Consider the following 13,327-nt stretch of genomic DNA (forward strand, 5'->3'; position numbering starts at 1 on the left):
TTTTTTGAGAAAAAGTACAATTTTTCAGAGGGAAAGTGTGTTAATCTTTTCTCCAGATGCAGTGTGTCATCCTTTAAAAGGGAGCCAACCCAAAAAGCCCCAATGCACGCCTTCATGTGCTTATACTGTATATCCAAGCAGTCGGAAGCTTGATCTCCTTAAAGATTATTTTAGTCCAGTATGTATATTGATGACTTTACATTACTGTATGATCTAGTGGACAACGTACCGGTACTGTGATATTACACAGTGAGGCCCATTATTCATGTGTACCCTCATTATTAAATAATTGTAGTTTGTGAAGGATGTGATGACAAGTGTACATAAACCTTTTATTTGGTTAAATAAAAACAATCTAATAAGAGAGGAGATGTGAAATGAGAGGAAACATCCCACCAGAATCGTTACATAGGAAATACGCAAATATTTAAAACAATTTCAACTGATCTGACATTGATGGGGAACTAAAGGGTAGGGAGAGATGTGTGTTGTAGATTACGTACAGCCTACATTGTTCTTGTAGTGGGACTGCACCTACTTTTAACACTCACTGTGGACCTCCAAGAAGCTGTTGATGATAATAATAAAAAAAAAAAACAAGGAAGGAGTATTTACAAGACATAGTCCAGCTCATAGCGGACGTACATGTTCTTCTCGTCGTTGTACACTTGAGGGTAGTGAGCAATGAGGGCGTCCTGCGAGCCGATGTAGATTGAGTTGTAGATCTTCCAGTACACGTCACGCACCTTCCTGGCTGGATGGAATAGACCCTGACAGCACACAGGACACGATTCAGTTTTCAATATCATCTTTGAGGGTTTACAATTGGCCATGTTTCAATATCATTTGTTTTTAAAATAAAGTGTTTTTCCTCATTTTATTATTTAATGCCATCATAAAGAGTAAAACACCAAACCTGAACAAAATCTGACACTGATTTGACTTTCAAGTTGTTCTAATTAAAAAAAATAATAATAATAGGAAATAATGACAAGTAAATTAATCTGTTCCAGGGTCAAACTGTGGCCATCCTAAAGGCTTTAATAACCGTACCCAGGATGGATGGATGGATGTTCCTCAACAACGTGTGAATGAGCGAATGGGTCAGTGTCGGATCCTTTTGTTTAAGTGTTATTTACATGAAAGTGTTTTCATGTTAAAATGTTCATGTAACTGAATTGTGAATTGGTTTTCATTCTTATAGTAGTTATTCATAATTTATTTTAATGGTTTTACATTTTTTATTGTTTAAAACATAATTTTCACATTTAATATGATTTAGTCTCGTTTTCCCGGTTATAATATAGCTTGGCTATATTGTAAATCACGCCACTACCTCAATATACTTCAGAGTTTAAAATAAATAAATACATTGCTGTGATGTATTTTTATGTTTTGAACTACAGCGCCCTCCATAATTATTGGCACCCGTGGTTAAGATTTGTTATTTAGCTTCTAATAGGTTTTTTTTTTTTTGCTAAACAATATAGCACCATCCTGAATATTGGAGGAAAATGTAACCTTCATCTCAAGTGAATTTTAACAAAATAATAAAAAAAAATCCCAGACTAAGAAATAATTACTTTTCATAAAATGACCTATCCCACAATTATCGGCACCCTTAACAATTCCTAGGAAATAAATGTAATTGAAGCATTTCTGTCATTTCTATAGTAGTTTCCAAAGTTAATCGGAGAACATTTAATTAGTAATTCATCCCTTCCTGTTTCTTTGGGGTATAAGTATATAACACAGAAGCCATTTCTCTTATCCACTCTTCAACATGGGAAAGAAAAAAGACCATACAATTCAAGTAAGGCAGATGAGCGTCGACCTTCTCAAGTCAGGCAATGACTACAAGAAAATAGCCACTCACCTGCATATATCTACTGTCAGGGGAATCATTAACAAGTTTAAAACCACAGGAACAGTGGTAAACAAGGACGAGGACGCAAGTTTATTTTGCCACCGCGCTCCGTGAGGAGGATGGTAAGAGAACTAAAAAAAAAATGCTCCAAAGCTCACTGTGAAAGAATTGCCACAAATGTTAGCATCTTGGGGTCACAAAGTCTCCAAAACAACCATCAGGCGCTTTCTACATGCATTTCTCACTCCCAATCATAAACGTAAACGTGTGGAGTTCGCTAAGCTTCAAGTGGGACCGTGCGCTTTCGTCAGATGAGACCAAGATAGAGATTTTTGGCAACACGTGGATCTGGCATAACGCAAAAGAGAAGTATGCAGAAAAGCACCTCTATGCCCACTGTGAAGGATCGGTGATGCTGTGGGCTTGTTTCTCTTCCAAAAAGGCCCTGGGAACCTTGTTAGGGTGCATGGCATCATGAATGCTTTGAAATACCAGGACATTTTAAAGAAAAATCTGGTGGCCTCTGCCCAAAGCTGAAGATGGGTCGTCACTGGGTCTTTCAACAAGATAATGACCCTGAACATGTGGCCAAATCTACACAAATAGTTCACCAGACACAGAATCCAGCTCCTACTATGGCCATCTCAGTCCCCAGATTTCAACTCCATTGAAAACCCGTGAAGTGAGCTGAAGAGAGGACCCAGGTGGCTGGATGATGATTATAGAGGGCACTGTATGCTACGATTTTAAATCCACTACTAAAAATAAATAAATAAATACCCTTACCAAACACATTAGGTGTATTTGCACAAAGTCTCGGCATTGGATCGGTATTTCAGATACCAGCCAGAGTTTACTCAGTATTGGAAAGGAAATCGGTGGTATCGCACATCACTAGGGGGTCATTTCCAGGTTAGTCATTAGCCATTGTGCTTTCAGCTACATGCCATTTATGTTTTTCTGTAAATGCAATCAATTATTAATTAATTGTATTGTTTGTACGTCACAATTAAGTTCCAGGTTCTGGTTCTATTATCATAATTGTCCTCCTTGCAATGACTTGTGGTTCTACACTTCTGTGGTGGTATCACAAAAAAAATAAATAAATAAATAAATAAAAAAAAGGAAGCATGAACGTTCTGAATGACCTCTGAGTCAAGAAAATTGTGGTTTCACTGTACCATTTTTGCGGTTTTGACTTTGGGGGTTCCACTGTTAGGACTTTCAGGCATTTTGAGCAATATCTATATATCTATATCTCTATCTATATATCTATCTATCTATCTCTATCTATCTATATCTATATCTATATATCTATATATATCTATATATATCTCTATCTCTATATCTCTATATCTCTATATCTATATATCTATATATATATATCTATATATCTATATATCTATATATATATATATATATATATATATATATATATATATAAAATAGTATCTTACCTGTAAGCAGTACTGAAGCATGCGGCACGGCCCGATGGCGACCCTGAGCCCCTCTAGGGCGCCCATCACGGCCTGGATGACGTGTGGCGACGTCTCAAACACATTGGGCCATACGTAGTTGAGCAAGTGGTTGAGGGAGTCCTCGCAGCCAAAGCCATAGACGCCCAGGGACATGTGCTGGACCACAGCGCTGGCTGTCTGCCTGTGGACGAGGTCTCTGTGGTGCCACAGGATCATGAGTCATGGTCAAACAAACACCCAATGTTATTCAAAATGTATGACTCCAGGGTCGTGCGACTCACCTGTCCATGAGCGCGTCCTCCAGCAGTGGCGTGACAGCATAGATGTAGTCCTTGCCCATCTCACCAATGTACTCGAACAGGAAGGACAGTGACTTGAGCACGCCGTTCTGCACGTTGAGCTCGGGCACGCGATACTCGTTCATGAGCGCAGGAAGAACGGTGAACGGCGAACATGTCTCGGCCACAATGGCGATGGCCACCGTGGTGCATACGCGGTTCTGCCGCTCCTGCACCTTCAAGTTGTTGAGCAGCGTGGCTAAGACGTCGTGGGGGCTGGAAAGAAAGAAGACGGGGGGACATTATTCACAGGGTAGGATTTTGTGGTTTTACATACTTTTGAGAAAAATAAATACAGGCTGAAAAGCAAAGAACACTCACCCAATAGCCTTGGCGATGTAACCAAACGTGTTGACAGTCGCTCTGCGGATTGCCTTTTTGTGGGCCTTGAGAAGCTCCAGCAACTCAAAACAAATCCTCATCCACTCTCGGGCTGACACATACTCAGCACCTCTGGAGAAGTGATCAAAGAACAACAGATCAGATAAGCATTTTCACCAACACACAGAAAAAAAAACATCTTAAGAGGTTGCTGACCTGTCCGCGATCCTGCCCACCAAGTCGATGCAGTTCTCCTGCACTTTCTCGTGTCTGTTTTTCAAAATGGGCGTCAAGCGAGGAAGCAGGTCTTTGATAGGCGGAGTCATCTTGTGCATACCTGTGTACACGAAGGAAATTGTTACAAAAATCCAAGTTCTTCATTGGCAAAGTATGTTGTAATGGCAAATAATAACATGTATAGACTTACCAATGACATTGACGATGGCCTTCAGTGCACCCAGGATGCTACCCAGCACTTCAGGGTACTCTTCTCCTAGGTACTCGTAAAGCACAACACCCAAGTGACCCATCAGTTTTTCCTGCAGGGGCACACAAAAATATGTTACGACTGGCCTTATGTAATTAAGAGTGGATCAGTGCGGTGCATACCTCCTGACACGTCTTCATGACTACGGCAGTGCGAGAGATCAGGTCGGCGGCCTGCTGACGCACTTTGGCTGACTTGTTGTTGAGACGCCACAGCACCGTACCACAAATCTGAGGCAGGTAGGGCTTAACTCGCTTGCCCAGAGCGTTGACCACTGTGCCGAAACCGTTGAGCATCACAGAATCCTGCAGAGAAATATCTAATTCAGTTAGTGGACTTCCATTTATGTAGCATTAGACGCATCGTTGTCATTCTGCTCACCTCAGTCGTCTGTTCCTGGAAGGCGTACAGGATGCCATCAATCAGCTGCTCCTCCAGCTTGTGGTCGATGTCGGCCGCTCCAAGGTTGCCCATGATTTTCTCGATGGTTTCCATCACCATCTTACGGTACTGCTCCGCCTCGTCTTTCAGGTCGTCCACAATGCGAGAGATGATTTCGGCCGCTCCCACCTTATTGGCCAGCTCCACTGTGGTGTCCACCAACTGTTGAAGGCATTCGCGCATTAGCGTTTGACTGCTAGTAGTTTAGACAGAAGGCGCCTTGCCTTTTGTCTTCTTCCAATTATTATTAACAGACTGCAGTGTGTTAAACTCCACCCCTTAGGTACAAAATTGTAGCAGAAGAGGGTAAAATATGGTTCCCTTCCTAACATTTATTTACAAGACCTGTACCTCTTGATTCGAGAAGTATTTTCTGGTTTGTGCGATTGCTGACCTGTCTATAGTTGCGTCTGTCCAGGGCCATCCTGTGCTGCCAGAAGTGCTTAAAAAAGGGGGGCAGGATCTCAGTCTTGATGTAGTTGGCTTCCACACCGTCTGTGCCACAGCACTGCTTCACCACCTATGAGACGAAATAGGTGTCGGTCAGATGTGGGGGAAAACTACAGAGAATGTGTGTCTCCAACGGGTGCAGGGTGAGAACAGAGAGGACACGCGTCAGCTCTGCAAGTTCTCATGTTGGAAGTCAATCTGGCGGACTACTAGCCCTGATTCAACCACAAACAGGTAGAACAGGCGAGAATGAGCCGCAGGGTGGTGTTTGAAGTTTGGGTGACTACTTGCCTTGAGCACGATCTTTTTCATCTCCTCATCTGGGGACTGGAACTCTCTGATGAGGATCAGCATCACCTCCCTGGTGTAGTAGTTGGCGTACTCGGCATCCATCAGTGGGATGAGGTAGCCGATAGCTTTGAGGAAGGCGGCCAAACCCTGGCATCAACAAAAAGCAAACTGTTAATACAACTCATCCCATGGTAACTTGTTATAGTCTTTTGGCATGTCTGAAGCTGTCACTAGAGTATTGGTGGCCATTTTTATGGCCTCCACTGACAACAGCAGCCCTAAGGTGGAGATGCTATAGCAAGGAAATATTCACATTGCAGCCACATGCAGGCCTTGTGCTGGGTGTTAAGCTTGCATAATGCTTTATCCTTTTATTTTTAAAAGACCTCAACATTCTCACCTTTCCTCTGTGCTGTCTTATACCCTTCCAGAGAGGCTTGAGGACAGAGTCGAAGGATTCAATACCATATGGTGTGGCGGCTTCAGCCAGAGCAGCGATGGCCAGGGCACTGATGGTCCTCACCTTCTGCTGCTCATCTACCAGACCTGCAGTGACACAGCAAAAGCACTTGTCAGAGCTGGCATATGTATATAAACAATGATGGGAGTGCCATAATGAAAATCTTGCATTTGACTGACCGTGCTCAATGATCTCCACCAAGCTGCGCAGGTGAGGCAAGATGGCGCAGCCCATAAGAATGGCAATCTGTTGCACAATCTTGATGCCTGTGTGCCGGGCCTGCCAGGACTTCTTGCTTTTGCAGACGGCTTTGAGGAAAGGCAGAAGGGACGGGATGCCCAGGGCTGATGCCACCACGGCGAAAGCTCTGGCGGTGGTGTTCCTGACATACTCGTCCATGTTGTCGATGTCTGGTCGCATGGTGGAGATCATCGTAGCCAAGCCAGCAGCCTGGGAAGAGTGGGATATTGGTTATGCGGACAGGAGATGTTCTGGACGTCACAAAGGAGGGACCAAATAACAATCACTCCATGTTTTCTAAGTATGTTTTAGGCCCACTGTACTTGTTTCCATAAGAAATAAAGTTAATAATGCATTTATGAAATCTTGAGCCTTCTGTACAACATGATTGTAACCAGGTGTAGGGTGGGAGCAGACGAAACGTTGTCACGTCTACCTTCTCTCGTCCTGGTGTCAATCTAGCGAACGCCTAGACCTGCTCAGCCCACAGACTAGTCGAACAGGCTGAAATGGTTCGCAGGAGACAGGGTGAAAATAAAAAAGTTGCTTCAAGTTACCTTTGCCAAGTTGGAAATGATCTCTCTGCCTTCCACTCTGGCATAGTAGTCCTCATCAATCAGCAGTGGCTCGATCACCACAAGGATCTGAGCACGTAAACAGTTGATCATTTTCAATCTACAGTCCAATCTACATGGAAAAGGCTTTAGAATGGGAGGGGCTACCTTGTGTACGTAGGGTCGAACCAGATCGTCCAATTTGTAGAGAATGCGGTCGATAACTTTGACCAGCAGATGCCGCTCTTGGTCCTCGAGGGTGGGAGACATGAGCAGTGGCAGGATCTGGTTGAACAGGGGTCCAGCTCCAAACTCACGAGCTTTATCTGTGATCTGACGCAGGGCCGCCTAAAAACAGGCAAGACAGTAGTTTACATCACAAACCAACAACAGGCATTTACTGCACAGATGGCAGGATTGTCTGCTACTTCCAGCAGAGTTAGACGATCCACACTGGAACCTCCACTGAAAGCAGCTGTTGATTTAGCAAGAATCATTCACACTAATGCCACATACAGGCTGAGTGCTGGGTGTTGACCTTGCAGATATATAGATTCGACTTAAAGTACACTTAAAAACCCCCCACAACAAAACAAAAACCTTAATTCAGAACAAGACATGCTAACAGGAAACACTTTATCCAAGAGGAGAGACTGTAGTAATGTGGAGACTAACAGGTAGAATAATGCAGTATTTAGAGCAACTCAAGACAGAAAATGGTGAAATGCAACAAAATGCGTACCCGGAGAGCACCGAAGTGTAAAAGCGTAATTAACTGTCAAAATGCATGCAGGATTCAAAAAACCTTGGCAGGCCTGTGAAAATGGTAATAGTGCAGGTGCTAACCTTTCTCATGGGTGGAGTTCCATTTTTAATCTTCAACAGCAGCTTCATGATCTTCCTTTCCTTCTGTTCTTCGGGGCTCAACGTTGACTCATCCACCTCAACCTGACACATTCAGAATGTTTAATATCTTCAGTTGGTGGATTTACATGTTATGTGGCTTCAATGCTCACCAATAGTTTGTCAAAATACTGGATGTCATCAGGTTTGAGGAAGGGGAGGTTCCCCGAGGGTTGGTCGTTCATCTGCTTTGTGGTGCGGTCCTCCACTTGCATGTGAAAGCCTGTCATGCCGCCAATGGGGGTGGGTGTGGCGGCAAGCTTGCGGGCTGGTGTGCGGATGGGCACGTAGCCGGCTGGGGGAGGCAACACCTGCCCAGAGAGGGGCAATAAAACAATCAGTATTGTAAATTACTTGGAGATCGAAATGTAATATAGCAGCAATGGAATGGTGCGCTGACCTTGTATCCTTCAGGAAACATTGCATCAAGCTCATCGTCTGTGAGGGGCCGGTTCCTCTCGTCAATCTCTCGTTCCCACCTCCAGGCCTGCAGCTGCTCTGGAGTCATGTTCATCAGGTGGCCTGGACAAAACAGTGCAGGGAGACTCTTCAAAAAAAGCATTATGGTGTGGCTTTTTAGCACAGAGTTACATCCACCAATGAGGATCAGGACAATGGACCTTTAGAGGCATTCCTACCTGGTGTTGGGGTTGCCATGTTCATGGCAGGTGTTCCAATTGGGGTCTTTCCAGGGGTGAGCAGTGGTGTTGAGGAGCCCATCTGACTAGCAGGGGTTTCATCCCAACGGGACTTCCTCTTGCTGGCACCCGGAGTAGGAGTTTCTCCAACGGACTCATCCCCCCTGTCTGTGCGCGGTGTTTCAGCCCAGCCACTCCCGTGTCCGGGGGTCTCCCTCTCTGTCTTTGGCGTTTCATCCCAGCGGTTCTTGCGCACGCTTCCTGTGGCTCCTCCGTGGCCAGGGGTGGCATGGCCGGGAGTATCCCTTCCTGGAGTGGCAGCGCCAGCTGGTGTATGGCTCGGGGTGGGGTCCCACATGCGGGTGCTGGGGGTGGCGCCAGGGGTCTCGCTGCCTTTGGGACGGCCGGGGGTTTCGTCCCAGCGGCTGTTGGATGGTGTGTGTGCAGGAGTGTGTCCTGGGGTCTGAAAAAAAGACAAAAGACCAATTAAACAATTACTTTATAAGTCCTGTGCGTCCCTTAATAACTTTCCACATATTAATGATAGTGTTTATGTGGTGTGTTTATTTAAATAAAATAAAATAAATACCTCAGCCGTGGCATCAGCCTGATCCCAACTGGACATCTTTTTGGGGGTGGCATTGGAGGGTGTTTGGTCAGCTGTCTGGTCCCAGCGGCGCTTGCGTTTAGCAGCAGCTTGGCTGGCAGCAGACCCGTTGACAGCTTTCAGGTCACCTGACTTGGCCTTCTCTGCCATCTGCAGCCGAATCTCTCTCTGTAAGCATAGAAGACATGAGTCAGCTCATGATAAAAGCTACAAAGCCACATTTTTTTTCTTACCTCCTCCTTGGATAGGTTCTGCTCCCTCATGACGTCCATGTATGACCTGACCTGCAGCTTGGGATCCGGCGTTTTGCCTCCTGCGCGAAAGAGCACCAAGAAGAACAGAGGACAATCATCAGTGCACATTCTCGGGGAACACCTTGCTCTTCACACCAAGCACAAACACAGTCAGCTAACCGTGACTCTCTTTTACACATTATGTTCCTGTGTCTTTAAAAAAACAGCTGAATCACACCAAAAAAACATTACGTTGAACTATACATAGTTCTTCCTCTCTTACATAGACATAGCATCATAAGAAAGAAACAAACAGATACATAGAGAGAAGAGCTTAGGTTTGTGGTGCTTTCTCTTTTTAAAGTGGATATAGATGTTATAGCCATCACTGATGCAGGGGGTCCTGGGCTGTGCTCTTCAGAATACGTACACTTTCAGTGCCAAGGGTCCATCTGCAGTCAGACTTCAACCGGCAGAAAAGCAGCCTAGAAAATTGCTCTTTACCATTAGTAACACTTTGGAAAAGGGTTTAAACTTACACACAACAGTATACCACCTGTGTTACATTGATATATGGCACTCAAAAAAAAAATCTTCTTGGGGGACAACCCATGTAAGTACAAAAACTAACTGAATTCAGTCATTTATGCAATTAAAATTTGATCTTGACTGATGTTGGTAGCTGGTGAAATAAAAGCCTGTCTTGATTTTACCACAAGTCAAATATGAAAAAAAAAAAAAAGGGTCTTTTTGGGGAATCGAAAGTAGTTCTAGCTGAGCAGGTTCCCTTCAGAGTAACTAACAAGTGAACCTTGACAAAAATAGTGCACTGTGTCCCCCATAACCTACACAGGATGAGTTGCTGCGCCCTTAACAGAGTGCAGTACAGGACTGGCAAAGCAGTACTGCTGTAGGAGAGAAATTAAGGACAGTTAGTATGGGCCTGTGGTATGGCGGCACACAATGTTCTTTATAACATACTTCTATTTTACATAGAGCGTTGTAAAATTTCTTTTACAACAACAATTTATGTACACATTGCTGTCGCTACATGCAGGCTCCGAATTAGCCTCCTAGCGTTATTTTTATTTTTAAAAAACTAGCTTCCTCATGTATATAATTAACACAGTTTATGCACGTATGTTGCTACTAGGGATGGGCATAACATTTGTTGATTACTTGTTTATTAGATAGTATAGATCGTAAATTCAGACTAATTTAAAGCCATTGGGCAAAACTGAGCGCACTACTTGGTACAACCGGCAGAGGTCTAAAGATAAAGTTAAGATGCACGTACGCATGAAAACAGGAATTCAGAACATTCTTTAAGAGATTCTCCCAACCCTTGATTGCAACCCAACTTATGGAAAGTGAGATTAGCTTGTTAAGAGCTTAACCAGGCTACTGAAGTTAGTATATTAATAAATACAGGATGGGAAAGTTAGTAATCTGCATACTCAACTGTGTTTGACTTGGTTAAGTCTAAACAAATTTAGTCAAATGCCCACCCCTAGTTGCTACTTACAACTTGTGGACTATGTTTGTCATATGCTGAATAACATTAAGAGTGAAATATTGTGCCATGCCGTGTCCTAGGAGTAGTACATCTAGATTGAGAAGACCTAACACATCCAAGGAGCTAAGAGAGTGTAGATAACTGGTCCCTCGTCTTTCTGTGACTATAATTTGATTTTCAGATTATTAGCTACCCAATAACTCGTCTGAAGTGATTACATCACAGCTAAACTTCACAAGTCGCTGCACAATTTAGCCTGACTGTCACGTGGGATTGTTAACCCTTCGACTCACACACACAACCCATCTGCGACCCACGTCTGTTAGGGCGAACTATCAGATTCCAACACCTAACCACCTCTCCTACTCAAAAGCATGGTAATCCTACTAAGAATTTACTTTTTTTTTTTAAGCGTGCAAGCCCTCTCCCCCCGCAACCAAAACCTTGATGTTGGTGGCAAATGCAAAACTACTACAAAGACAATAGACAAGAAAAAAGGATTGACCACAGGAAAGGCATGAAGTCTGGGAGGCAACAAACTGCATTGTGGTCGAAGGGTTGAACAGCTACCATATGTGGTCAAACATAGTAAAAACATGAAGAGAGAGGAAATAATAAAACTGTAATAACGAGAGGTGAGGGGGAAAAGGCAAAATTTACCATCTGCAAATGGGTCGAGACGCTCCGGCGAGATGATCATCTGCATGCGGCGAGCTTTGTATTCGTCCTCCCGCTCTGCGATCTTCTGTGGACGATGCTCCGCAAAGGGGTCATACTGCAAAATAAATTGGATGAATTAACTGGGATTTATGGGAAAATGAATGGTAAACTTAAAATTACGTGCATCTGACACTGTGAATCTGCTGACACTTACTTGTTCATCTGACTGAGGGATGGCATTGAGGATGGCCACCGGAGCGTGGTACCCTTGTTTTTTCTGTCCCAGCAAACTTGTTGATGTGTCCTCTTCATCGTCCTGGAAGATAAAAAATGAGACAAGAGTCTAGTCACGGTGCGCCAAAACAGCACAGCCATGGTTGCTATCAAATGCAGACAAAGGGGGAATGGAACATGTCAGCTACACAGTTCAAACCAAGGGAAACAAATACAAGTGAATAGACACTTATTTGTCAGTATAAAAAGGGAGAGTAAACCATCTTACGTCTTCCTGTTCGTTGGCAGCGATGGAGGTGACATAGCCAGCAAAGCGGCTGTCGCTTCCTCCATAGATCTCCTGGTCATAAAAGCCAGTCGAAACCAGGCCTACTCCCTGCTCTGCTGCTCCTTCTTCCAGCAGGGAGGCCTTCATCCCCTGGATCTCCAGGATCTGGGCCTCGATATCTACTCAAGACAGACAATATTTCATTACACAAATACTTTGCTCCACGAGACAGTATTAAAGATGGCGATTCTCACAACTAACAATGTATGATTGCGTTAGCCTCGGTGCCAAAGTCAGGATAAATTTCTTCATAATAAACTGTGGTTGAGTTCTAACTCAGGCTACGCATGAACTAGATTAAATAATATTGACGGCTCCATAATGTCAACAATAAGTGGTAAACGATGTGCACTGTGAAGGCCCCGAGCTAACATGCTAACAAGTTAGCAACCAGCGCCATTATGGAATCCTGACCGCGTTGCGTCGCATCCCGACCCGTTGGTTTTATCGTTTTAAAGACTTAAATCAAGCATTTACATAACGATACACAGTGTTTTAACAACAATGAAAACATCACATATTACAGCTGAGATCCATATTTAAAAAAACTACATATAGATGCGTCTATTTTAAATAACCTACCTTCGTGCGTTGTGGCGATCTTCGCCATTTTGATGGTTGTAGCTGTTCGCTACTGAAACCGGAAGTGACTGATAAACAAAATAGGAAATGACGACACCTCCACAAAATAAAATATAATATCGTAATTAGTGATAAATAAAACCTAATCTTGTGAAAATATTGTCTTTATTTGTTTTAACGTAGTTAGTTTAATCAAGAAAGACGACATTACAATCAATGTACTCAAACACGTTTAAAAATATAAATGCCGAATTACAGGCAACATATTTGGGACAATTGTACATAGTTTGTAAACATTCGAGTCAAAAGTGTTGTAATATTGTTTGCGTGTGTAGGTAACCTGAACCTTATGGCATCTAGGCCATTTGGTTTGAGCTATTGCGCTCGCTCTCGCATGCTTCTTAAAATGAACGCAAATTAAAGGTGGTTAACTTTCTCGTATTAACTAGAAACACTTCAAAATATTTTCATTTACCATGGCAGTTCTACGCTTCCTTAATAAACGCCTGGCGTGACGGTTAAAAAATAAGGTGCATGACTGTTGTTATGACCGTTATTTTGTATTTTTTAAGATTACTTAGCCTCTTTCATACAAACATCCCGCAACATAGTTCTGAATGTAAATTTTTTGACGTTTCAGCACTTCCTATTTAATAAAAGTAAAACGTATAATAAGATATATTCTGTCTTTTAACAGCA

The 13,327-nt window shown here is 43.3% G+C and overlaps 1 protein-coding gene across 4 annotated transcripts; it reads right to left on the minus strand.

Moving 5' to 3' along the window:
• Positions 1 to 318: 318 nt before the first annotated feature.
• On the minus strand, positions 319 to 12,718 carry sf3b1 (splicing factor 3b, subunit 1). Of its 4 annotated transcripts, XM_054786272.1 has the most exons (24): positions 12,629 to 12,718; positions 11,987 to 12,165; positions 11,699 to 11,800; positions 11,485 to 11,599; positions 9,309 to 9,388; positions 9,058 to 9,243; positions 8,469 to 8,931; positions 8,231 to 8,352; positions 7,944 to 8,141; positions 7,774 to 7,875; positions 7,096 to 7,275; positions 6,931 to 7,017; positions 6,313 to 6,583; positions 6,074 to 6,219; positions 5,674 to 5,820; positions 5,327 to 5,452; positions 4,873 to 5,094; positions 4,614 to 4,796; positions 4,432 to 4,543; positions 4,221 to 4,341; positions 4,005 to 4,136; positions 3,627 to 3,899; positions 3,325 to 3,541; positions 319 to 770 (listed from the first exon to the last, which is right to left on the minus strand). In XM_054786272.1, exons 1-24 carry the CDS (start codon positions 12,654 to 12,656, stop codon positions 612 to 614), a joined length of 3,951 nt encoding a protein of 1,316 aa, XP_054642247.1. In that variant the 5' UTR covers positions 12,657 to 12,718; the 3' UTR covers positions 319 to 611. The 4 variants fall into 4 exon arrangements, with proteins under 4 accessions (XP_054642247.1, XP_054642248.1, XP_054642250.1 ...); XM_054786273.1 differs by lacking the exons at positions 11,485 to 11,599; positions 11,699 to 11,800; positions 11,987 to 12,165; positions 12,629 to 12,718 and adding an exon at positions 9,739 to 10,182; XM_054786275.1 differs by lacking the exons at positions 319 to 770; positions 3,325 to 3,541; positions 3,627 to 3,899; ... (15 more) ...; positions 9,058 to 9,243; positions 9,309 to 9,388 and adding exons at positions 9,739 to 9,793; positions 10,158 to 10,216.
• Positions 12,719 to 13,327: the final 609 nt, after the last annotated feature.

The sequence above is a fragment of the Dunckerocampus dactyliophorus genome, chromosome 9, assembly GCF_027744805.1.
Source record: "Dunckerocampus dactyliophorus isolate RoL2022-P2 chromosome 9, RoL_Ddac_1.1, whole genome shotgun sequence".
Classification (NCBI taxonomy): domain Eukaryota; kingdom Metazoa; phylum Chordata; class Actinopteri; order Syngnathiformes; family Syngnathidae; genus Dunckerocampus; species Dunckerocampus dactyliophorus.

Bases quoted from the DNA above. Each gene is read 5' to 3' on its own strand.
- sf3b1 (XM_054786272.1), bottom strand. From the start codon at position 12,656: ATGGCGAAGATCGCCACAACGCACGAAG. The intron at 7,018-7,095 runs GTAGCCCCTCCC...TTACGTGCTCAG, and splicing joins TTCGACCCTACGTACACAAG to ATCCTTGTGGTGATCGAGCC. The intron at 4,137-4,220 runs GTCAGCAACCTC...TCACTTCTCCAG, and splicing joins GTGGGCAGGATCGCGGACAG to AGGTGCTGAGTATGTGTCAG.